General features: G+C 38.4%; 1 protein-coding gene across 1 annotated transcript in view; it reads left to right on the top strand.

Annotated features, from left to right (window-relative positions):
- Positions 1-26,199, top strand: part of ABCA13 (ATP binding cassette subfamily A member 13) — a 211,693-nt gene extending 185,494 nt beyond the window's left edge. Inside the window, exons 60-62 of the mRNA XM_056331501.1 lie at positions 10,822-10,927; positions 11,774-11,911; positions 13,435-26,199. Of these exons, the coding sequence (XP_056187476.1) occupies positions 10,822-10,927; positions 11,774-11,911; positions 13,435-13,524 (334 nt within the window). The 3' untranslated portion in view covers positions 13,525-26,199. The remainder of the gene's footprint in view (positions 1-10,821; positions 10,928-11,773; positions 11,912-13,434) is intronic.
- Positions 26,200-27,358: the final 1,159 nt, after the last annotated feature.

Raw genomic sequence — 27,358 nt, 5'->3', positions numbered from 1 at the left:
GATTTTACAGCTTTTTTTTTATTTGCTCTTATTTATAAGTAGCTCTTGATATCCTTTAATCTGTCTTCAATTTGTTTCTACAAATCAAATTGAACAAATTTTAAAATCAAGTGACCTGATCCAGCTTTGAACTTTGGAAGAAGGAAAGAAATCTAAACTGTATGAACACTTAAACCAAAGAAAACATTCATACAGTTTTTATTTATGATAGAATGAGTCCTGTATTGTAAGAAATAACAGAAGAAGCATATTTTGATATTACATGCAATTACATTTGCATGTCTCAAGAATTGTTTTCTTCTTTTAAATGCAGCTACATCCACTAAAATGACATTTTTTCTTCCGTGGCTGGCCATTTTGTCTGTCTTGATGGAAATAATCAGAATTGTTTTATTTGTTTTTCCTTTAGTACCGTTCCATCCTGTAAAGTCTAAATTATGATCACCTTTTGGATAGATGTGTGATGCAGGCTTAATGGTTCTTCCTTGGGGCCATGTTAAATTTCCTTCTTTGCTGTGGTGGGAAGTTTCAAGTTTCAGCTTTCTCCTCACTACACTTTCAGCCCTTGGCAGATGTGAAACACCATAATCTTGGACTGAATACAGCTTTGTCAGATGGTGGTACAAAATTCTGCTATGAAGGGTATCAGTGAGCTCCAGGAAGATGCTAATGTGAAACATAAAAACTTCATAGAGATATAAAAAATGACGCTGCTTCTAATGTGTGGGACTTGATTCATTTTTCCAGCTCTTGTGCAAGCCTGTTAAAAAACACTCATCCAAAAATGTCTTCTCACTACAAATGTAGGTGTTTGGGTTTCTGCTCCCAACTGTTGAGCCCTGACTATATTTATCTATGTTTAAACAGACTTAAAGTGCCCTCAGATGTTTCTCAGTAGCATAATAAGTGTTGGACTTCTTTGAAAGGCTTTTGAAGCAGGTGGCAAATTTCTTAATAATGCCAAGAAAGGTGTTAGCTGGAAAGAGCAAACTGAAGGGCAATTTCCAAAAAGTTAGCATCTTAGTTCTAGATGTAGTTTGTATGAGATAAATGTGTTAGCAGTTGTGCCCGTTAAAACCTAATTTCAGATGACTCCTGCCAACTGAGTCAATTACTCTAAATTGTGAATGGATTGCATTTAAATGCTCTCTCCAGTACTCTCCATTATACTTAATGTTTTTTTAAAAATTCACAGAAGCATTTCCATGTTAGATACAGCTGGCCAATTCTCTGGGAACAACATTTTGAATACTATCCTTCATTCTAGGGCCATCTGGACAGATTTCTTATAGCTGAAAAACCCATACCAATTTGTCAAGTGCTGGACACACATCAAATTTTTTCTCAAATTTTATCAGCAAGCCATCTGATTAAATTACTCAACAATTAATCCATTTGTTATAGCAGCATTAGAATGGAAAATGTGTTAGCAAGATATTTACACTTTACTTTTTTTTAAAAGGTTGATTGAGAATATTTTATTGCTTTTTTCAAACTGATACATGTAGATTTCTAAATGGAAAAGAGAGGATTAAATTTAAAGATCTCATCAATATTTCAGCCTTTAGTGAACTGACAGATACACTAGCAGTAAGTTTCTTACATACCATAAAATATGGAAGTGATATAATTTTTATTCCTGTTGATTAGAAAACAAATTCCTTTTGTACATGAAAATTGTATTAAGGCAGTGGATGTGTATTCATGCAATGCATCTATTAGTTTATCTTTATAGAGGAAAGCTTGAAGAAAAGACTTAGAACTTTAGAAATACACAGATTGAGAGTTCAGAAATGAGCAATGTCTTTGCACTCTCATAAAACTTTGTGCAACGTTAATTCAGCCCTACTGTGTATGTGCATTGCAATACTTTTTTAATCTCTGTTTTCCACAGGACACTGCATTATATCTGTGTACTTTTTCACTCCATGAGCAGCAGATAATTAAGATTTCATATTCTCCTTTTTCCTTAGTATGTGATATGTACTGGTTTTACCAGACATTTTTCAAATCTGTCTCTAAATACAGTATTATCAGCATTCATTGGAGAAGGGCTTCATAAATATCAACATCTATGTTTTCCACAATACTTCTGGTAAGCTGGATTTGAAATAATTATTCCCATTTTATGGAAGAGTAGCTGAAGCATGATTTTAAAGTTAAAAGGATTTGGGTAGTCAATCTGAGCAGCTAAGGCTAAATAATTTCCATTTGTTTGACATTGTGTTCAAAGTATAATGTCTGTTAAATGCAGCTGTAGCTGTTTTTCTGAAAGTACTACAAATTCAGTCTGCAAATTGGAGCCCTAGGTCTCAAGGTAGGCCCTTAACAAGACAGGAAAGCAGTAGTGAAAATTTTTTGAGTTACCACAGTTCACACAAGTATACTGGTGTGGAAGGGTAGGATTCGATTCCCCAGGGCTGTACCAGAAACATGAAACACGCTCTTCCCTTTTCTCATCAATCTGCTAAACTGTTTGCAGATGACACCAAGTTGTGGGGGGAGTGCTGATCTGCTGGAGGGCAGGAAGGCTCTGGAGGGGGATCTGGACAGGCTGGACCGATGGGCTGAGGCCAGTTGTATGAGGTTCAACAGGGAGAAGTACCAGGTCCTGCACTTGGGTCACAACAACCTCATGCAGCCCTACAGGCTTGGGGAAGAGCAGCTGGAAAGCTGCCTGGAGGAAAAGGCCCTGGGGGTGCTGGCTGACAGCCGGCTGAACATGAGCCAGCAGTGTGCCCAGGTGGCCAAGAAGGCCAACAGCACCCTGGCTGGTATCTGAAACTGTGTGGCCAGCAGGACAGGGGAAGGGATTGTGCCCCTGTACCTGGCACTGGTGAGGCTGCACCTGGAATACTGTGTTCAGTTTTGGGCCTCTCACTGTAAGAGGAGCATGGAGGTGCTGGAGCATTTCCAGGGAAGGGTAACAAAGCTGATGAAGGGTCTGGAGAACGTCTTCTGAGAGGCAGCTGAGGGAAATGTGTTTGTTTAGCCTAGAGAGAACACTCAGGGGTGACCTTATTGCTCTCTACAACTGCCTGAAAGGAGGTTGTAGGCAGGTAAAGGTAGGTCTCTTCTCCCAGGCAACAAGTGACAGGAGAAGAGGAAACAGCCTCAAGTTGTGCCAGAGAAGGTTTCAATTGGATATTAGGAAAAATTTCTTCACTGGAAGGGTTGTCAAGCATTGGAACAGGCTGCCCAGGGAGGTGCTGGAATCGCCATCCCTGGAGGTGTTTAAAAAACATAGATGTGGTGCTTAGTGACATGGTTTAGTGACGGACTTGGCAGTCCTGGGTTAGCGGTTGGACTTGATGACCTCAAAGGTCTTTTCCTACCTAAATGATTCTGTGATTCTATGATCTTCTAGATGTTGTAGTAAATAAGGTTACTTATCTGAGTAGGTACCTCCAAAATATCTTGTAAGATGTTCATGATAGGGATTTCATGAAGAGATGCTATGTGATGATGCTATTAAAGCTTATTACATAATGCAAAAATACCAGTTATTTTAATTTTATTTTCATAGCTGGTCTCCATTCTAGCACTTTTTAACATGAGAATTTAGCCTTGAAGTGTTGACAAGGCTTTTTTTGTAGACATTTCAGAATGTAACATCCTGATTATTTATTTTTTTAAACTAACTTTAAAAAAACAGTAGGCCAGAAATTAGTAATGCCAACATAATGATAAAGTTACTTCCTCCTGGTTTTTAATTCTTGATGCCCAGAAGCTGCAGAAACAGTTCTGGTTCTTTGTAGGCTGTGCCATCAGTCTTGCGTAGAATTACAGTGCTGCTGTTCCTGTTTCTCTGGGATTGTAATATATAAATAATACAAAAGTAACAGATCTCTGATACTTGTATGTATGTGCAGGCATACAAGCTTGTATACAGACAGATTTGTGTGTGCACATGTACAAAAAAATAACAAGATTTTTGGAGGGTTTTACCACATATTTGCAAATTGTGCTCAAGCACTTAAATGCCTTCACGCAGAGAGCTAGGCAAAGTTGTACCCTGCATTGTTCATAAACTGAGGCTGTCACTGTTATGGCAATGATATTGAATACAGAAATTAACTTTACATGGCTTTTTATGAAAGCCTGGAGTGTCTGTAAATGAATAGTTCAGGTACAACATACTTGAACAAGTGTTACTTGTTGTATTAGTTACTGTTTTCATGTTTCTATTCTTACTCTGGAAAAATCGTAATCAATTAAAAAATGATGAAACAAAATCTTTGAATAGTATATGGAAGACAGATTTTATAATTTGTTATGTATGTTTACATCTAATCAAGTTTATCTGTTCAGCAAGACTGAGATAGTTCTGAATAACTGCAAAAGGAATTCACATTTTGCAAGTGATAGTATATTTGCATTGCTCTGTTTTTTTAAAAAAAATGCTAGAACCCAATGATTTCAGATTTAATAACCTTTTTTCCTTCCTAGATATTGTCTTTACTGCCACTTAATAGATGAAATAATTAAATTTATTTTCTGATTTAAAATTATATTAAACTGTGATGCATTTTTTTTATATTTTAATTTCATTTTTTTTTTAAACATTGAAAAGTGTTTTGTTTTCAATGTTGTTCAAGTTTTGTTCTTTTTGTATATTGTACTTGTGTCTAGGGCTGTAAGGGGAATGACCTGACTCTGTATCCCATGCCTCAGCAATCATACTGGAATAACTGTTAGCTTGTCTAGATAAGAGCTATTCACTTAAGGAAAGTAGAACCGTATGTCTGCAAATGGGTATAAACCAAAGCAGAGGGGCAAACAGCACAGTAACAAATTATTCCCGCGCTTTGATTTCTGGCATCTATTCTAAAAAATGCAGTTCCTTGCAGACATTGTGTCAATGTCTCTTTATTATTTTTTATTTTGTTACCCAGTAATGTCATTTTGGAGTCATCTTTTGATCAAACATGAAGTATGCACATTATATTTCTCCCAGTAAACTTTCTGGGAGCTGTAATTTTTTGATGTTAGCGCAACATTCTCCAGGAAATATAATCTTTGATTAGTGGGGGAAAAAAAACCCCAAAACGTATGGATGATTAGAAACTTTTCTTACTTATCAAGGTTTAGGAAATAGGGCCATGTTCTTGATTTGCTGAGGTTACATTCAGCAGTTTTGATTGGGGGAGAAAAGAGATGTTAAATGGGCTTTTGGAAGAGTGTGGTTCAATGAAGTGGTCATTTGGGACTGTTCTGTATGTTAAAACAGTGCTTTCTAGGTTTATTTGCAGACAAGCAAACTGTTAAGTGTTTTAAATTAAAATACAGGTTTATTTTTTTCTTTTTAAAGCAAATAGAAGTCTGCTAATAGTGTACTTGCTTTTTCACCCCTCAATGAAAACCGGATTTCATGGGTCAAGCTTCAAAACACACTTGGTCAGTATCTCTAGGGACCCCTTGTGACCAGCCAAGTGTTGGCTCAGCTGTGTGGCCACAAGGCATTGCGCTTCACCAGCTTCTCTTTCCCCAGTTCAAAGCTCTGAACAAGGACCTGTGAGGAACAGGCAGGAAGGGATCATTGAGTTGTTAGTATTACTTGCTTTACCTCAAGTGGCAACCCCTCTGCTTGGTATTTATGAGAATTTTCAGCCTTTGGGCAACTAAATCCACTTCCATTCCCATTGCAAGGCTAGAAAGACCACCAGGAAAGCAGCCAGGGGACTTCCTTATCAGCACAGATCTGGACACAGTTTATTCCCATGTGTGACTGCAGCTTTAGACACATATCTGAAGTAGTTTTATATTATCTTTGTATTGCTGGCCATGTGGCTATGGAACCGTATCATGTGCTGCAAAACCCTTCTGAGAACTGAGGAGCCATTTGGGCCATTAGCCCAGGCTAATGACCTCTTTGTGATATTTATACTGAAAGAGTTGTGAGATCAGGGCAAAGAACGGTCTAGCACAGTATCCTCTCTCTGACAGCAGCCAGAAGGGAAAAGTACAGAAACGAGATAAGCACATAAAGTTACTTTTCCACATTATTCAACCACCCTTCAGCAATTTGTTGCTTAGAGGCTTACTAAGCCAGAGGTGGGTGGTCTTAGTGGATTTCCTCCCCCCTCCTGAATTTCTCAAATCCTTTATTCAACTCACGTCCAGCTCTGGCATCCAGCACATCCTGTGTCAATGAGGTGTACAGCTTCCCCATGTGCTGTAAGGAAAATTACTTCCTTTTACTGATTTTGCATTACCTCCCTATAGTTTAATTGTATGCCCCCTGTTCTTGCATGAGAAACATAGGAGAATGAAGAATCTTGCCTTACATTCCTTAGGCCAGTCATGGTTCTGGGCTCTGTAAAAAAAACACCTTTCTACCACCTTGTCATCTTTCTTCAATGCTGAAAAGTTTTAGCCTATGTAATAATTCCTGATACAGGAACTGTTCCATTCCTTGTTACCGTTTTACGTTCCTTTTGTTCCCTTGTTATTTGAGCTGCTCAGCTAGCTTCAGGACCTATGTAGTTAAAGGTGTGGAGTTCTTGGACGTGATTGTAGTCCTTGCTAAGCTCATGCTTCTGAAGATGCTGCTGCTGTTAATATTCAAGTTAATTAGTTTACAATCAGTCTGGGAATTTATATTTTAGTTTCAGTCTCATGGTGACATTTTAGTAGGTAAAGCACTCAATAAGTAATACTCCCTGAAACACTAATGAGGTGAAAGTCAAGCTTGAGCAACTAGTTTGAGGGAAAAGAGGAAGGATAGAGAGGAAAAATATTTTTTTTTATCAGAATATGTGTTTTCGTATGTGTGTATACCCCAACAGAAATGCAGGTGTTTTTAACTAATGTGATAGAAATTAGCAGCAGAATATATTTTTGTTGAATATTTTTGAAGAGATAGTGATTCTTTTGCAGCAGATGGCTACTGAACAGGTGTGCTGGCTCAACTTATGCCATTTTAATGATAATGGTTCCCTCCTTAGGTCTTGAACTATCAGGTGCTAAAGGATTGATCCTAACAGCGCTAATCAAACCAGATTGTGCTTTTCTCTCTAATTCCACTTTGGGTTTCTGAATTAATTATATTGTCTGAATCGGAGAGGGAAACAGAGTGAAAAAAATGGTCAACTCAATTTCCACTGCCTCAGTTCACTACTGAAAGCAGCTTGCTGATTATAGCAAGGGGAAATGCTTATTGCTGATCAGCTTACTCTATACAGGGAGCTCTTGTACTAAAATGAATTATAAAATGAAGGTATAGAAGCATCATAATTTGACTAGCTAAAAGACAAAAATCTTTTACAGCTTCTTATTTGTACCATGCTGGTGTTTATGCCGTTCACAATTTAGAATTAAATCAAAGTTACACAGACTTATCTGTGTTTTCTGATCAGAATTTCGATTCATTTTCTTTGGAAATTTCATTGCATACAACAATTTCATTTTATAAGACTGTTTAACATCTCCATAAGCCAGCATTTTTCAAACTGTAATTCAATGGTGGCTGTGTAGAGATACCAGAAAACTTATCAGAATCAATGATCTCTTGTAAAACGTTGCCTCAGGTTGGCTGCCAACTAAATTGAACACCCTTGTTAACTATATCTGTCTTTGTCACATCTTTTTTTATTGTCAAATGTATTTTCTTCAGGGAAGATGCTATGCATTTAAAACATTTAATTAGAGATGTGTTATGTGTTAGTAAATCATCGTAAAGCAAATCAGCCACCCACTGCTTTGGATTCCACCTTATCCTGGATCCCTTTGGTGTAACTGTTCATCTATCAGGTCACACTGCCCACTGAATATTTGGTACCCTGCAGCACAGACCCATAGGACTTAATTCATGTAACATCCTTCAGGAACCAAGACATGGGACACTGCCATCAGGAATGTTTCTTCTTACTCTGTTTTAAGCAGTTCAGTGGTTGCATTTGACTTCAACAATAAAGTAACTTAAAAACACCAACCAAAGACTAAAAAAACCTACAATAATTTATTTGTAATGCAGCTTTTCATACAGTGCAATTTTTTATGCAGAAGCTGCCAGCGTCATACCTAAAGTGTAGGCAACTATGGTTTCATTCTACACAAAGTCATGCACAAGTCTATGGGGCCAGACAGAATCCACCTGAAGGTATTGAGGGAGCTGGCAGAGCAGCTCACCAAGCCGCTCTCCATCATTATCAACAGTCCTGGCAAACTGGAGAGGTCCCAAAAGACTGGAGGTTAGCCAATGTGATGCCCATCTACAAGAAGGGCAGGAAGAAGGATCCGGAGAAATACAGGCCTGTCAGCCTGACCTTGGTGCCAGGGAAGGTTATGGAGAAGATCATCCTGAGCGCCATCACATGTCATGTGCAGGACAACTGGGGGATAAGGCTCAGCCAGCATAGGTTTGTGAAAGGCAGGTCCTGCTTGACAAACTTGATCTCCTTTTGCAAGAAGGTGACCTACCTAGTGGATGAAGGAAAGGCTGTGGATTTTGTCCACCTTGACCTTAGTAAAACCTTTGACACTGTCTCTGATAGCCTTTTCCTGGAGAAACTGGCCGCTTATGGCTTGGATGGTTGTGCTCTATGCTGTGTTAAAAGCTGGCTTAATGGCTGAGCTCAAAGAGTGGTGGTGAATGGAGTTACATCTGGCTGGTGGCTGGTCACAAATGATGTTCCCAGGGCTCAGTACTGGGGCCAGTCCTGTTTAGTATCTTTGTCAATGATCTAGATGAGGGGATTGAGTGCACCCTCAGTAACTTTGCAGATGACACCAAGTTGTGGGGGGAGTGCTGATCTGCTTGAGCATAGAAAGGCTCTGGAGGGGGTCTGGATGGGCTGGACCAATGGGCCAAGGCAATAGTATGAGGTTCAACAGGGAGAAGTGCCGGGTCCTGCACTTGGGTCACAACAACCCCAGGCAATGTTACAGGTTTGGGGAAGAGTGGCTGGAAAGCTGCCTGGAGGAAAAGGCCCTGGGGGTGCTGGCTGACAGCCGGCTGAACATGAGCCAGCAGTGTGCCCAGGTGGCCAAGAAGGCCAACAGCACCCTGGCTTGTATCTGAAACTGTGTGGCCAGCAGGACAAGGGCAGTGATCGCCCCCCTGTACTCGGAGCTGGTGATGTGGCACCTGGAATACTGTGTTCGGTTTTGGGCCCCTCACTGCAAGAGAGATGTAGAGGTGCTGAAGCGTATCCAGGGAAGGGCAATGAGGCTGGTGAAGGATCTACAGAATGTGTCTTATGAAGAGCAGCTGAGGGAATTGGGGTTGTTTAACTTGGAGAGGAGGACACTCAGGGGGGACCTTATTGCTTTCTAGAACTGCCTAAAAGGAAGTTATAGATCAGGTGGGAGTAGGTCTTTTCTCCCAGAAAACAAGTGACAGGAGAAGAGGAAACAGCCTCAAGTTATGCCAGAGAAGGTTTCAATTGGATATTAGGAAAGATTTCTTCACTGAAAGTGTGGTGAAGCATTAGAACAGGCTGCCCAGGGAGATGGTGGAATCACCATCCCTGGAGGTGTTCAAAAACTATATAAATGCGGTGCTTAGTGACATGGTTTAGTGATGGACTTGGCAGTCCTGGGTTAATGGTGGACTTGATGACCTCAAAGGTCTTTTCCTACCTAAATATTTCTGTGGTTCTATGAAAGAAATAGAAGTCTTGCATGATAACATCCTTGGAAATTATATTTTAAATTCATGTGAAGTTCTTCACATAATAAAATCCACAGTCTAGAATTTTTCATTGTGGAAACTTGCCCTCCCCTGAAATTAGTGAAGACTTTATTCCTTTTTACCAGCAATGGTATAATGGTACGTGGCAGTGCAGTCTGAGTTCCCTGTCCATCTACCAGCTCTACTTTTATTTTTTTTGATTGCTCACTGGCAACAGGGAATAGCAGTGGCAGAGAAAATCTCTTCTGACTTGCCTCCTGCTGCTCTTTCTTCCCTAGCAATTAACCAAGCTGGACCCAATGGGAAGATGCAGAGCTGCAAAGGAGAGATGGGAGGGCAGGGATGCAGCAGCAGCCCTGTGTCACCTTGTTTCTTTGCTGATGCCTGCCCTTGCATGTTGCTCTTGGAACTGGTGCAGTGTAACTTCCATTGCTTAAGCAATGTGCATAAGAATATGGTTGCCATTTCAGTGTTTATGGGTTTATTGCAGCTTCCCCATCTAAATATCAGCAGTGAGCAATTCTAATAAAAAATAATGTGTTGGCTAGATTGCCTGTACTTAACTTTTATCACATGTATGTTGAGGAAGAGAAGTTCATTTCCTAAATTATTCTGAGACAGATTGTGTGGTTATAGAGCTAAGGAAAATCCATTAACTTTGCCATCTCCCTAAATACCCCTATATTTGTCTTTGTGTATTTGTGAGACACAGTTGTACTCACATTGCTGAAATATGCATATGAATGTGCATCTTTGTTAAAAGATTTGAAAAATAATGCTACAGGCCCATTTTTCTCATTAAAAAGTTAAAGAACTTTATTTTTTTTCTTTCTTTCTGTATTTATGATTGGTAATCATAGCTTTTTGCTAACCATTCCAAGCATTACAGCAATTAAAGCATAGTTTAGTTAACATAAGTTCAGGTACATTGGAGAGTGAAACATCCTGTAGTAATTAAAACATAGGCATAACACATGTTTTTTTTGTTTCTCTTTGTTATCATTAATTTAACAACTTTCTCATTGAAATCCTGTTGTTCAATAGTATAATACCAAAATCACAGTGATAATACAGTAGGCATACATGATGTTATTTGACATAATCACAGGAAAATCAATTGAAGCAAATGTTCTTCCTGTCTTCATAATGTAGACAAATGGCTTTATGTTTTTGTGTATCATTCTCAGGTTTGGAAATGGCTATTCTGTCAAGGTTTGGCTTAATAAAGAAATAAGCTATCAAAGAAAGATTTTGGACTGTCTACAACTGCATTTTCCTGGAACACAGTTTAAGGTACAGCTAAAACATTATCATCATAGTATTTTTTCTATGGCACGATTAAGTATGGGCTGGTAAGAACAATATATACACATTTGGATATATTGATCTTCTTTGAAAAACTACATATGAGCATCCTTTTTATTTTTCTATTAGGCAATACTTACAAATCTGACTTGTTATATTGATAAAATCAACTCCAAACAGTCATGTAATCAAATAGGCCCTTTCTCTGAGTCAAAATTTCCTTTTGATTTTATTGTTGATGAGTTGAACTTGCCTTTATGTTCATCTGGAGTAGGAGTGCAGTGTACTCAACAAGAGTATTTGCTTTGATTGCTTTCTGATATGGTCCAGAGTTGATAAGTGTCAGTCTTTACTGAGATTCTTTTATTTGATACGAAGCCTTACAAAAGCCCTATAGTAATTACACTCAAAGAAAATTTCTCAAAGGCCTTTAATTATTTTGTTGTTTGGTTTTATTTTTACTTTATTCATGTTTAGGAAAAGAATCATGTAAAACTGTGACTACGTTAGATACAAACCTGTTTGTGTATATAAGCTTGCGTGTGTGTGTTTGCTAAGCCTTTTCCCAGACTGCCTTGAATCTGTGGTACAAAATTGTCCTTTAATGAAATTAACAAAATGTCATCTCAGAACATGCACAAAATGTGTGCTCTGAGTCTGATAATTTCTTTGTGCTAGCAGTGTAGACAAAATATATCCTTGTTTAAAAGCTCTCATTTTACACGTTGATCTGCAATGAGAGCCCATTGAAGGTAGACTGGTTACAAGCAAGTGTAACTCTGTCATAATGTGCATTTACTTTTATCTGTTTTTATAAATTTTGCTTGTTTTAAGGGACAGCATCTTAACCTGCTCGAGTACCTCATACCACGAAGCCAAGGGTGCTTAGCAGAGCTCTTCAGAGTCCTAGAGAATCTCAAAGCTTTTCTTCCCATCAAACACTACTCCATTAGCCAAACCACATTAGAGCAGGTATTTTTTCTTTATCCTTTTTCTTTTTCTTTTTTTTTTTTCTTTTGTCTAAATATGCTGTGTATTGTAATTATTGATGTAGTAGAATACTGTATCGTTTGTTGGATCACCCAAATGTATGCAATAAACCAGCAGTTTAAGCCATCTGAGGTCTACACAGTAATTTCATAAACCCTACTGCTTTTACACTGGAGGGGAGCACAAAAAAAGCATTGCAAGTAAGCCTTATGTTTGTACTGTGTGCAAGGAAAATCAGTGCTTAGATGCATCTAGATCTATGTGCAATAAGAAGATGGGACTGTGAACCGCTACTTTCACAGTCCAAAAGTTGGGATCTTACCAATGTCCTTGAAAAGGTTGAACCAGTCCCTGTGAATTACAGTAAAACTTAGGCTTACAAGGACATTTTCCTTTGAGAGTTTTCTTTTGCAGTGAGTGTCACACTGAACGTTAGGGAACAGTAGAAATACACAAACAGACAGAAGAGATCCCACTACCAAAGGCTGTGAAATCCTATTTGGGTGAAAGAAAGAACAGACTTGTGGCAAGGATGGAATTTCTGGGTGGTTGTGATGTGTTACAGCATCTTCATATGCAACTTCTTATGTATTCTACAAACTCAGAGAGTTGCATCTAGTCAAAATATTAATTTTCTATGATAGATGGTGTGAACTTATTCCTTTTTCTCATGTGCAAATCATTAATGAAGTATTCTGATCTGTACTGATCTATTAACTGCTTGTAAATGATCTATTCACTGAAAGGCTGAAAATAAGGTAATTTCAGCCTGTTGATTGTTCAGGCATTGTTCACTCAAGCTTATTTCCTCTCCATTATTCATGGTGATTCATCACCTCAGTCACCTACCATTGTTTCCTTTCCCTGACTGAGTGTCAGTTTTAAACAGGGAAATCTTTTTCCTGAATAACAAACACCTTTATAATACATCCTAACTTTGTTTGCATATGAATATGATCATTTGAATCAAGAATAGCCATCTTTCCCTCTGCATTCCGTGCTGTCAGATAGATGTGTGATTAAAAAGCAAACAAGCCTTTCTGTAGTAAGGTCTGTTAAAAAAAAAAAAAGGAGCTACATTAGTCATCGAATCATCACTGCAACGTTCATAAGTACACTTTCACCTTGAAGTAGCTGAACCCTCATCTATGATGGTTATTGATGGAAACAGCAGGCTTGAGTTCCTTAGGTGTGTCATTTTGAAGCAAACTAAAACAATTGTTTCCCACTAACTTGTGCAGCAATATAATTTTCATACATAAGTTGCTAAGTAATTTTACCATTATTTTTACAATTTGTCAAGCACTGTGTTAGCTGGAGAGGTGAAGAGGAATTATTTCTAGAGTTTACAAAACATACCTCTAGAGAGGTTTCCTCAACATCAGCTATTAATTTTTGTGTCACTAAAGCTTAGGAAAAGAACTGAAAATGTCATCAGCTACGTCTCTGAAGTTTCAGTTCAAGTACTGTTATTTTGAAAGTCCTACTTTTTTCATGTCTTACAGGTATTCATTAATTTTGCTACACAACAGCAAGGAGTCTCACATTCTTCACAAGAATCTCCTGTTGTTCATCATGAGCACCTGCCAGTCTAGGCTCAGAACAGAATGCAGCTTCAGCAGCATGTGTGTGTGTATTTGTGTATACATATGCCCATTTTACATGCAATAAATTTTCAGCTGTTAACAATCTGTGCATGAGAAACAAATTGTAGAAGCAGAGGTGAGTTTGCATTTGTAGGCTAGAAGGAATGCTACCAGTTCTGAGTAAAACAAGAAACTGGTTACATACAGACCAAAAATATGCCAAAAAGTAATGATTTTTAATTAACTGCAATTTTATAACATAAATGGCCTAATTAATACAGCTTTGTGTATTAAAAAAAATCAAAAAAGGAAAAAAAAGGGTGATTTGTAATGTCATGAAATGTCACAGTGTATAGTAGATTTTTTTTGTGTGTGGTGACTCTACATTCGACTACAGTAATCTTTTGTATGCACACTCAATATCTAATTTTTACATTATAAGACAAGAAAACCCCATTGAATGGTAGCAGTAGCTGGGCTATCATCCCATATTTGTATTTAATGGCACAGATTGAGAGCCTTTTGACTTCTGTATTAATTCAGTTCTGTGTTGTGACAAGCTAAATTAGCTTTTTTATTATATAAAGGATGCATTATATTCCATAAGGTTTTATGTTAAAGAGGTTATTAGTATATTAGTCTGCCCCCAGTTATCTTAAGTAAATTTAACAAGGTTTCATAAATCATACTTGACAATGGGTTTTCCCTTATGCCGGCAGGTTGCTGCTGGAGGAATTCTCAAGTATCTTTGTAATGACTTATTTCCTTTTTCTTATCTTGTTTCTTTTTTTTTTGCAAAAAGGAAGTCAAAGTGCTGTTTAACAGGCATGTTAAAGGAAAATAAGATAAGCATTCAGACATTGATCAATGAACTTTTCAATAAATGTATATTATGATGCTAGATACTTCAGATAAGGCCATGCCACAGCCTTCAACCTATACATGCATAAAATAAGTGAATATTTAATGAATAAAATCTCCTTGTGTATTGTAATGGGAGAAAAAATTACCAAAAATTTTGGAGTAAACTGCTTCCTCTTTCAAAACAAGTCTTCGCAGCTCCTGTGAAAAGTGGCTGATGCCACTTTTATTAGACTACGTTTTCTGATAGTTGAAATTGTAGAACCGATGGCTTAGAAGTGAGTTGCTGCAATATAATTCTGGGGTAGGCAGGGGAGGGGGAAGTCTACTTTAAGATGGAAGAATTTGATTTTAAATAGACAATTTTGCAGTGCTGCTGCTCTAATTCCTTGCTGTACCATGATGGAATATTAAAAAATATATTCTTGTGGTTTAGGGTTTGCAAGCTGACTCAGAACACAGTTTATTGAGGCTTGACTCGTTGGTGAGTTTTTGGCCCACTATGCTTTTTTAAAGTCAGAATTCAGGTTACCTATTTCTATAAAGGTGAATTTAAATCCTGGAAAACTAAAAAAAAAAAAAAAAGAAGAAGATTTACAGTCTTGATCTGCATGTACATATAGATCAGAGTGAGCAAGCTTATGAAACTGTTTTATCATTACAACGGCTTGGTATGTACAGTCTGCTGCATAATATTAGAGCTCTGCCATGGTCCTCAAGATCCAAAGCACTCAAGAGCCATTAGATCCCAACAGTCACCATGCTGGTAGAAATGCCGTGGCACAATGGGGTGGCCATGTTTGAGGTGAAACCGGTTATCTTTAATTTCTGCACGAGGCTGAGAGTGGAAGGTTTCTGAAGTCCCCAGTTCAGAACAAAAAAAGGTCAATCTTACAAAGCAGAGTGTGAAAGAAGTAGTGGAGGTGAAAGAAGGCATCGGCAGATGTAGGAAATTTGGGCAGAAATAGGGTTATGCTGTTGAGATTGTCCTGCTTTATTTCAGGATCTTAGGGTGGAAGAAACTGAAGGTACAAGGCAAAGCCAAGAATCTTTGAGTTATGTCTCAACAGAATAACATTTCTGGACCCCTTGCTCAGATGGAAAAAGTAGAAGGGAATGTATGGGATGAACACGTGCACAGAGCTTTTTTATTTTTTTTCCTGTTGGTACGTTAATTTGTAAATTGCTGACATTATGATTGATTAGCCTTTTTTGGGTTTTGTTTGTTTTCATAAACTAATATCTCTCAGCCATCACAAGTCCTTAAAATATGAAACATACACAAGGAAATTTAGAGGATGGATTTGGGAAAGGAGATGGTGCCAGTTCTTGGGGTGTGAGGCAGTTGAGCCAAAAAGTCTCATTTGTATGAAACTGTGACATGAGTGCCCATTCCTGCTTAGGAAATGTGCCAGGGAGCTGAATTAATAAAGCAGTCGTGCAGTTTGCTTAGACCAAGGGAAGCATAAAAACATACAAGACTCACTGTGGTGAGACTGAAAAACAGTAGCCTAGCTGAATACTTAGATAGGGGAGCTTTTTCAAGGTTTGGCTGTGTAACACTAATTAAATGTCATTTTTTTCTGATTAAAATGTGAAAGATTATATTAGTTTAATAGATGAATACAGTAAATAAAGTTTACTTCAGAGTGATGGTTGAGTAAATTCAGTTAACAGTATTTTTCTTTTTTTAAATTGCTTCATATGCATCTCAGGAGAGCCAATTTAATTCAGCAAGTAGCAAACAATGTCTGTCTACCAATCCTTTATGGCTGAAGAAGGTCAAAATCTAACTGAGTTCCAGAGTACTGGGCTCTGTCTTAGAGGATATTTTCCCTCTCTTTGACTTGCTGCATTCCTGACGTACGTAAGTTTCAAGAAAAGTCTTCTGAAGATTTTTCAGGGTTTTTAAAATTTAAATAATAATAATAATAATAAAATAATTCCTAAACTAGGAGTTTAGACAGAAAAGGTCACTTATACATTAATGATGGAAGAATCTTCGTACTCATTAATCATGCAGAAATGTCTCTTCTTCTAACACCTCTGTATTTTGAATCAAAGACAGCTGAGGATTTTAAACAATAACTTCTCTTGTGAGATTTTTTTAGGAAAATTTCATTTTCTTTCAACTGGAAATTTCGCTGACTATGAAAGTGTGCCCTTCACCTTGACTCATAAAATACAATTAAGCTCAAAATTAGAAAATCAGCTGAATATCCGAAATGCTCAATACTGAAATCAGGGAGATTATTTTCATCCTTGTAGGGGACTATTCCCCTATCTAAGTCAAAAGAAGGGCTTCTGCCAATCATAGAGCACATTGTTTCATGCCCTAATTTAATTTTCATACAATTATAGAATGAGGTGGGCAAAAATAAACTGTAGGTCTGAACCTTACATCAAAGTACCACAAATGCAGTGGAGGAGGAGGGGTGGTGGTAGCAGTGGATAGGATGGTGAAAAGTCATGCACTGTCATTTTGAATCTGGCTACATATTAAATTTCTGTATGGATTTTTGTTCTGAGAGGAAAGAACTTATTTTTCTGGTTTGGTTCAGTCATGACCAAAGATGATAAATTTCCCCCAGGGTAGCAGAAGACCTGTAATGTGATTTCCAGCAGAGGAATTGGGCGCCCTTTGAGCTTGTTGGTCCTTGTGAAATTTGAATCACTGGGGCTTGAAATCTCATAAATTAGGGAGTTAAATCTGACTTTTGCTAGAACTGCTCAACTCCTAGATCAGTCTAAACCCAATTTAAGTAAGAATATTGCTTTCCTGGTCTTTTCCTAGAAAGTAGTAAAGCTGACACTTGCTTTGGTTCAGTTTAATATGATTTAATCTTTTTATGTCAGAACTTTCAATTTTTCTTTCTAAAGAATAGGGAGATCAAAGCTAGCAGTGCAAAGATCTTGCTTTAAGTGATTGAGAGCTGACTAGGTCAGACAGCTTTCCTGAGACCTACAAAAACTGAAAAGAAAATGCTTCCTGCGTTGTGTGTTGGATACTTATATTACAAATAAAATTGATACTGCAACTCCAGGGAAGGTGGGCAGCAGGTACAAAGCAGAAATCACAACTATCTTATTCTTGCATGGAAAGAACAGTCTGCTACTATCAACAGGCAAATTACTGCTGAATGTTTTAACAGATGAATTCTTCATGCTGAATAATGATATGGATCACTGAAAGAAATCCAGGTATTTTTCTTCTTTATTAAATTTTTGTAGTACAGTGAATATTGTTCCAGCAGTACCCTCATGCCTATTGCTACATGGAAATACATGTTGGGGTAGATTCTGGCCCCTTTCACAATGGCTCTGTAAAAGCTTTAATCAGACATAGGCACTATAGACATGTGTGGACTTCTTTAGCTTAGGCAGATCAAATCACCAAGGTTCATATCTACTTTCCCACAGAATACAGATAGAAAAAAAGGAGATACAAGCTATATTGGCAAGTGATTAAGTCAATAGTTGAGGTTTCCATCTGCAACTAGTTTATTCCAGCTATAGGACACCATACATATGTCATTTTGCTGCCTGTTAGGCTGCTGGTGCATGCCATGGACAATTTAAAGAAGTGCCTGAGGATTCAGCTGACTCTGAGGTACCCAACAGGAAAAGAATAGGAATATCTAATGTGCTATGGAATAAGGTAAGATCAAACAGGAGCCCTTCCACCTTCATGTTGAGGCAATAAATGCTACTTTATAATTAAGTGTAATGCATATAATTCAAGAGAAGTATCAGAAACATTTTTTCCTTTAACTTGTGTTAGAATAGAGAAATTGCAAAACTTATTTCATATAGCATTTTGATACCATGCTTAATCCCTATTGTGTATCCCTTACTATATGCAATAACCAGACCCCCAGACCCCTCAACTCTCCCCTCAGACATCAATCTTTTGCAGCTTGATTCACCTTCTACAAACTGTGAAAGTTTGTGGGGTTTTTTTCTTTAATTTTATTCAGATCTGGTTCTTAAAACTTTAATAACTATAGCTGAGAACTTAAGTGAAGGAGTGTGTGGCATTTATACTGAATCAAATGGAATATGCATGTAATGGTCTAGCTGAGCAGTTGTAGTCATCTAGTACTTTGTAGCTGGTGATAATTGTCTAATAAGAACCTGAAATTGTTTTCTTAGGAGTCTGTTAATATGAATAATTCTGGTATCAATGTGTGAATCCAAAATACATTTAATCTAGAGAAGAGGGTATTCTCAGTACATAAAAGGTTAGAATCAAGGTCATGCACAACATTTTGAAGAGTTGTTTCGTTGGAGTAGTTTTCCTCTCCCAAAGTTAATGATGCGATTAAAGTGGCACTTGTCAGTGGCCATCTAGTCACTGAAAATACTGATGGCCCAGAGCCGAGATTGTTTACATGCTGGTCATTGAGACAAGCCTATGCTCCCATTTCAGTAGTCTCTTTTTCACTAACTGCATGCTTTAGATGAACTGGTAGTAAAAGTTAATGCACAGAATTATATTTTCAAGTCTTTGCAAGCTGTGCAATTAGAAATTGATTTTCTACATGTTCAGCAACTGGCTAATGTAGAAGATTTTAAGTATTTCCATATATTAAATGATTTAAGTAAATTTTTAAAATAGTATTCACAGAAATATGTTACAAAGTTATGAGTTATTGTATGCATATACTATATAGACTTCTACCTTAAATCTAAGTGTGAATAAATAGGTCCATAATTATGTATTTCCAATTGTGAGAAGGATAGATTTAGCTTTAACCCATTTGGACACTTTTGATTCTACAGTTCTGACAATTATACAAGATATTTCTATTATTCATGACAACTTTAAGAAAAACATAACTATTTCCATCTTTAAATTTTCAAAACTTAAGAATTCTGACAGTTAAATTTTATTTATAATGTGATACTTTTCCTGAATTTGAAGTTGGGCTTGTCCCAATGCCAGGCTAAATAATGATCATAATAGCACAAGAACTCTGAGGTTGTTGAAGGATGGGAGGAGCAGAGGAGTGCTGTCCAGTGAGTGTGTAATCTTGAGCCCCATGGCTGCTTTATTTCATGAGGAATGCAAAAAAACTTATAACAAGTGAGTACTATCCAAAAAGTTTAGTTAGAAATGTATGTTATTGCAAGACTTTCTAGCACTGAGATGAAAAGTGTTATAAAACAATTGTTTTGACTTTTCATGCACCTGTTTTTGCTTTTAGAGGAAACCAACAGACTAACCCCAAAGAAACTTGATCTGTTTTCCCAGTTATGAACTCTTTACTGGAAATAAAGATACCAATTCACAGCAGAGCTTCAGGTATCACAGTTAAACAAATAAAAATCTTCCAAAGCTGGTTTCAGATCAAGTGCAACCATATACTAACAATGCCTTACAGATCTATTTTTTTTTTAAATCCTTCATATCTACTCTTTTGTTGTACCAAAGAAGCAAGTGTTAGCTGGATCAAATGCAGAAGGTGATTTGAGACATTTTATACAACAGTGTATTCTTATTTCAAGCAAATTGCAGTAGATAGGATTGGACAACGAAATCTGCAATCCAGATGCCTGATGTGTCCTGAAGGCACAACAGTCCATGGTTTCAAAAACTTTCTATAAATAGTCAAAATAGTTTTATGAAACAAGAAGGAAAGCACAACCTCACTTGTCTGAGGTTGCAAAGGAGGATAGTGGCAAAATTAGGAAAAGAACCCTTTTTTCTTTTCCCCCAAGGTTAGTAAAACACATATGCAGTCTTGTTACTGAGTTTAGACAGAGCCATTTCACCTGAGTATCTGGATTTTTTCAGTCCATTGGTCATATAATACATACAGGTTTCACTGTATTTCGGGCTAAATAGAGAAGGGCTGTGTATTGGAAAATAAGACACAGAGTCTTACCCATCAGTCAAACCTAACCCATGCATGCAGCCAGGGCAAAAGAGAGAGAGTGGGACAGAAAAAGAGGAATGAAGTTAAGAAAAGAGGGAATACAGCAAAAGACATTTCTCAGACAGAAATTCTGTTGCTGAAAGATAGGAGTGGAGGAGCCTTGGAGGTAGCCTGCCACTGGTGATGTCTTTCTCAGAGCCAAAGGAATAAAAGAGAGGTCATGTAAAACATTTTGAGGAGGGAAGGATAGGGCTTTCATAAGATAGCAAAGAAAATCTTTAATACTGTGCAAAAGAAACCTAACATAATATGATGTTAATTTCCTTGTTTATATATATGAACACAATTAGGCCAGTTTACTTTCCATTTGGAGGGTTGCTTACTACATATGAATGTGGCTGTGTTCTGTTGATCAACTACAACCCTGCTCATTTCTAAGACTTTTGGGTTTATTTGATTTTTAACATCCTGTTGTCCAATAGAAATTATAGGATGAAACACTAACACATCAGGATGGAGAATTCTGTATTCCCAGGTAAGCACGGAGCAATATGGAATCAGGACCTGGCCTTTGGTGGGAACTGGGCTAATTTACTGTGGTGGGTTGACCCTGGTTGGATGCCAGGTGCACATCAAAGCCAACCTATTACAGCCCTCCTCAGCTGGACAGCAGAGAGAAAATACAAAGAAAGGCTCATGGGTCAAGATAAGGACAGGGAGAGATCACTAATGGGCAAAACAGACTTGACTTGGGGAAATTAGTTTATTACCAATCGAAACAGAGTAGGATAATGAGAAATAAAACCAAATCTTATGACACCTTCCCCCCACCCTTCCCTCCTTCCTGGGCTTAAGTTCACTCCTCATTTTCTCCACCTCCTTCTGCTCAGCAGCACAGGGGGACAGGGAATGGGGGTTCCTGTCAGTTCATCACACGCTTTGTCTGCTGCTCCTTCCCTCTCAGGGGGAGGCTCCTCACACTCTGCCCCTGCTCCAGTGTGGGGTTCCTTCCACAGGAGACGGTCATCTGTGAACTTCTCCAATGTGAGTCCTTCCCATGGCTATACAGTTAATGAACTGCTCCAGAATGGATTCCCCACAGGGTCACAAGTTCTGTGAGCAAGCCTACTCCAGGCTGGGCTCTTCTCTCCACAGGGCTACAGTTCCTGCCAGGAGCCTGCTCCAGTGTGGGGTTCCCATGGGGTCACAGCCTCCTTTGTGGGGGCCCACCTGCTCTGGTGTGGGGTCCTCCATGGGCTGCAGGTGGATACCTGCTCCACCATGGACCTCCATGGGCTGCAGGTGGACAGCCTGCCTCAGCATGGGCTTCACCACAGGCTGCAGGGAAATCTCTTCTCCAGCACCTGGAGCACCTCCTGCCCTCCTTCTGCACTGACCTGGGTGTCTTCAGGGCTGTTGCTCTCACATAGTCTCATTCCTCTTTCCAGCTACAGTTGCTGTTGTGCAGTAACTTTTTCCCCCTTCTTAAATGTGTTATCAAAGAAGTGCTACAACTGTCTCTGATGAGCTCAGCCTTGGTCAGTGGTGGGTCCATGTTACATCTGGCCAGCTTTGGCTCCATCAGACATGGGAGGATCTTCTGGCATCTTCTCACACAAACCACACCTGTAGCCCCTCTTCTACCAAAACCTGGCCATGCAAACCCAATATGTTGAACATCTCATAGAGCTTGACCCTATGTATTCATTGCTATTGTTTGTGCTGCTTTTTGTTGCCAAACCCATCCCTGAAAAGAATGAATCAAATTCTGTTTTCTCAAGAACTGTGTTCCCATAACAGTTCAGTCAGGACTTGGCAAGACTGTGGTAAAATATCTGATTTTGCCTGTTCCAGAAGTTGGTTCAGATCTTCAAGAAGACATAACGGGAAAAAACAAACAAACAAAAAACCCACACACAATTTGATGACGCCAAGATGGGTGGTGTGGTTGATAATCTAGGGCGAAGGGATGCTGTCCAGAGACACCTTGACAGGCAAGAGAAGTGGCCCCATGCAAACCTCATGAATTTCAACGGGGCCAAGTGTAAGGTCCTGCACTTGGGTTGGGGCAGTCTCAAACATGGATACAGGCTGGAGGATGAGTGGACTAACAGCATCCCTGAGGAGAAGGACTTGGGGGTATTGGTGGATGGAAAACTGAATATGAGCTGGCAATGTGCACTAGCAGCCCAAAAAGTCAATCACACCCTGGGCTGCATCAAAAGAAGCATGGCCAGTAGGTCAAGGGAGGTGATTCTTCCCCTCTACTCTTCTCTCATGAGACTCTATCTGGAGTACTGTGTTCGGCTGTGGGACCCACAGCATAAGAAAGACATGGACCTGCTTGAGTGGATTCAAGGGAGGGCTACAAAGATCATCAGGGGGATGGAGCACTTCCCCTAAGAGAACAGGCTGAAAGAGTTGGGTTGTTTAGCCTAGAGAAGTGAAGGCTCTGGGAAGACCTTATAGAGTCTTTTCAGTACTTAAAGGAGACCTACAGGAAAGATGAGGTGGTACTTTTTATCAGTGAATGTAGTGATTGGACAAAGGTATTAAACTGAAAGTGGGTAGATTAGATATTAAGAAGAAATTCTTTATGGTTGGACTCAATGATCATAGATGTGTTTTCCAACCTAAAAAATTATACGATTCTACTGTGAGGGTGGTGAGGCACTGGAACAGGTTGCCCAGAGGAGCTGTGGATGCCCCATCCCTTGAAGTGTTCAAGGCCAAGTTGGATGGAACTTTGAGCAACCTGGTCTAGTGGAAGATGTTTCTTCCCCATGTCGGGAGGGATGGAAAAAGATGATCTTTAAGGTCCCTTCCAACCCAAACCATTCTAGGATTCTACAATTTTCCTGTTCATATAAAATTGCATCATTTTCTTCTCACTTGCTTCCCTCATACCCTGTTCCTTGGATCCAGCTCATGGGATCATGATTTGGTTTTATTCCCATGTGTATGCTCTGTTTACAAATTAATATATAAAGAATTTTACATGTTACACAACATTTTATCTCAATATTAAATTAATCTTCTAATGAAGTTGTGGCTGCAGATAAGAAGGCAGGGAGGTGACTTTTGGCCTTAAGACGATGAAGAAACATGATTCAGTGTTTGAGAAAGAACTGACTATGCAGCTGTTATTAAAAGCTGACTAGAGGCTATGGTTTTATTATACAAAAAGGTGTAATGGAAAAGAATAAAGGGCAAAAGACCAGCAACATTCCATTTCTCCAAACACTAACAAGCCCTCAGTTATTCATTTGCAATTAAAGTTCACTGAATTAGCTACATGAAAACAATAAAACATGGGTTCTCTCAGGCATGTTCTCAACAACAGTGTTAGAAAAGAAAGGTTTGATAGGGCAAAGAATGAGAGTACCGTGACTTTGAACTTGCTCAGTAAATTGATTCAGTTTGGATTTTTCCATTGTCTGTGCACTTTCTCCTTTCTTTGACTTCTGTGCCTCACACCTTCAGGTGAGAGTAGCAGGAGCACAAGGATCTGCTACGTGTCTGAACTCAGGGATGGAGTCTGACAGCAGATATCTAATGTTACTCTGTGCCTGAAGGGTGCATGTCTCTAGAAAGTGGAAAGAACCCTCTTTTTAATCACTCCAAGATATAGACTGTATGAAGAATAGGAAAGCTTCTTTCTGGTAGCCTTGCTCCCTTATAAATATCTGTGACTACATACGTATAGATGTAGCAGAGAAACTACCACAATTTTTTCAGGAAGGACATTTGCACCAAGGCTGTATTTGCAAGGACTTTGCTCAAGATTATTCTTCTTTTAATAGGCTTTTATCAATCAATGTTTTCAGTCATTGGGTTTTACTCCACTGCTGTCAAGCTGCAACTCACTTAATGGTTTTTTGGTACTACATGTTACACAGGTCTTTAAATACACCAGAGCTGAGGCTGCAAGGTTTTTCTCTGGGGGAAGTATTTCCCTTGATAGCTGCTTTGCCTTTTGCTCACTATACTGGTTGCCAGATCTTGGATATGAAAAGCTTCCCCTAAATTGTCTTTGTAGGGAATACTGAAGAGCGGAGACATTTTCTGTAGGTCATTACTCTGTTTTACTTCTGCTAAATCATTAGACCATTTTTTCTAAATAAATTAGCTACTCTCGGAAAGCTCAAAAACATTGGCAACGTCTGTCTTCTGTTCTGCTCAGTGTCTTGGTGTCTTCCATTAGAGGGTGCATCAGTAGGTGTCAGATGAAAAACACCATGCTCAGGAAGAGCACTGAAGAAAACACTGACACTTCTGCAGCGTTCCCAAAAAATGTATGTAGAGGTCCATTTATTAAAGATTTTTTTCCTAGTTGTTCACAGGAGTAGCAACTGTTTAGAAACATAATATTAACAGAAAGCAAATTTAGAGTTCGTTTAGGCCAACATTCCAAGATTCAAGGGTAACAGTCAGAGCTGGTTTTGCTCTTTCACTGTCATGTACGTTGCTTATGTGCCTGACCAGATCTAAGTGCAAGGGTTTGAATCTATAACTGCAGAAAGTTATGGAGGGCTTTTGGCAACTAATTTTCATTGATAGCACTACAAATTAGTTTTAGTTGATTTCATGGGCTGGGGAAAAAATGTCAGTTTGACTGCTAGCCTTTCTTCACGTTACTTTGGAGATGGTAAACGATGTGCATGTCTCAGAGAAAGGTCCTTGTTGACACAATCAAGAGCCCAAATAGTAAACGTGTCTCAAAAGTTATAGACAGGTTGTCAGGCTTTTTCAAGTGTGTCTGAGCAGACTTGGGAAATCTATTATAGATTTAATTTTTTTCTGTTCAAGGTTTGAATCTTCTGAGGCCAGAATAGGTGGGGCTGTGATTACCAGTTTGACTGTTGTCCTCAGGTCAGTCCTTTCATTTTGAACTGAATGGGAAATGTAGAAATGTACAAAATGCTGCAGGTGACCCCAGTTGCTGCAGTTTCTGACTCTGTTGCCAAGCAGCATAGAAAATGGTTATGACGCTGATTTAGATCACAGTAATAAAGAGTGACATAAAAGCAAATAGTGTGTTTACATGTAGCCCTTTGGCTTTAATGAAGCCCAGAGGGCTGTAGCAGTCCAAGTCTTAATTATATTATGACTGCAAATCTGATGGCAAGTGCCATCTCAAAAGGACAATACCTGCCTAGAAAAGCTACTGTGCTAGGTGTAAAATAGATAAATGTCTGAAAACAATAGCAGTATACCAGCGAGCATGAAGAAACCAAGGACATGTTCTTTTATGCAGTTTCTTCCAGCAGAAAGCATTTATGTTAGCTAGCAGCCTTGCAAAGGTGGAACTGTGACTGTTCAGGATACAACAGTACTTTTCCCCTATTATTTGGTTTGGGGAAAGGAACAACCCTTATATGGACTTTCCATATGTTGTAATATGTTCTTTTTCAGGGTCATCTGGTCTGAAACTATTGAAATTTCTCTACTGGAAAACATTGTCAGTTACCTTTTACAAAGAATAACAAATATTCTTTGATACTAAACCAGTAAAATACAAGCCATTCTTCTGGTGTTTTTTTGTTTGTTATCCTGCTCTCTTTTATTTTTCCTTTCTCTTTTCTTTTGTGTGTGTGTGGGGTGATTGTGTACGGTTTGTCATTTTTTTATTTTTTATTTTTTCATGTGGGAAGGTATGAAGATTGGGAGCAGAAGAGGATGAAAAAAATATTTTTGGCTGTGAAGTTTTCCAAACAATGTAGATCTTTTAAAACAATGTTAAGCTTCTACTTCCCCTCCCCACTCCCTCCCCCAAGTCTACCAAATGAAAATTACTCTGAAAATTAACCCCTTAAGTGCCTTTGAAAATTCTATGCATTTTACCCTACAAATTTGATCAAATAAATATAAACACTTATTTTGGTAATAGATATGTTCATTATTGTTGTAGTTAATTTACTTACCTGTGTAGAGATTTTATATGGTTTTACCTTGTAAGTGCAGATAAAGTATTTACTCTATTTAAATAAAACTTCATTCTCCTCAAACATATTGCATTCCATTTTCTTACCAAAGCCAATAAACCCAAATATATGAAATACTATGCAGTAGGTAAAAGGAAATATATTTTGGTCAGATGTGAATAACAGATTAGAAGAATCTTTATTTCATTTTTATCTTGCTTTGATCTGAAACTGAACTATGAGCAGCCAGAAACATTAAAGACTGGGAGGAAATAAAGATGACTCATTTTCTTGATTCACATTGAATTGATTTTCTAAAGAACCGAATATGACCCTGTTTGTTAAGACAGCATTATGTGAACACCCTTTAAAATGTTTTGAGTTGATTTCTCAAAAGGTACATCTGTGTATCAAAAGGATCTATCACTGCATCAGTGATTCTGCCTTAGGCACAAAGCTAAAACTTTCTCTGGTATTCCTTGTTATGTTACAGTTTTTCCTTCTAGGTAGCAGTTGGCTTAAATCTGCCTTCCAAGACTTAGGCATATATCATGGAGAAGGAAATAGATTTTGGATTTAAGTATGCAAGTGAAAAAAATTGCCCTCCTGATGTATCATTAAAGAATATGATGGTCAATTAGATACAGGAACTGGAAATAATATTTATATTTTCAGACCACCATTGTCTATGGCAAGCTTGATAGAGTAATTTGTAGATGTAGAGAAAAAAGTGTCTTATTTTATATCGTTCTGATCCAAGATGTTCCTATGCATAGAAAAAATAGCTTTTGAAAATGTCTTTGAAAACTATGAGAAGCAACAGCTCTGCTCTTCCCCATCTCTGATCTAGACAGTGGCAGGAGGATTGGGCCGATGAAGCAGAAGTCCCTTTATGTTTTATCGCCACAGGGATATTTTCATCTTGCCACTGGCAGAAGTCAGACTGGAAAAACTACAAGTGCTTATTTTTTAGGCTCTGCCCATGTTTTGATTGCAGAATAGTGTTTTCCACTGTAGATTCTGCAGATGCTTATACTGTAACTATGTCTACTCATCAGCAAGCTAATTAACACAGTCTTGTCTTGCTAGCTTGGCTTTTCAGACTTCAGCTTGTTCCACTGAGGTGACTGGGAGCAACATTGTTTTAGGTAGATTAGAGTTACAGCCAGCCAGCATGTC

This window comes from Falco biarmicus, chromosome 3, assembly GCF_023638135.1.
Source record: "Falco biarmicus isolate bFalBia1 chromosome 3, bFalBia1.pri, whole genome shotgun sequence".
NCBI lineage: Eukaryota > Metazoa > Chordata > Aves > Falconiformes > Falconidae > Falco > Falco biarmicus.
This window is presented reverse-complemented; position numbering and strand designations above follow the sequence as displayed.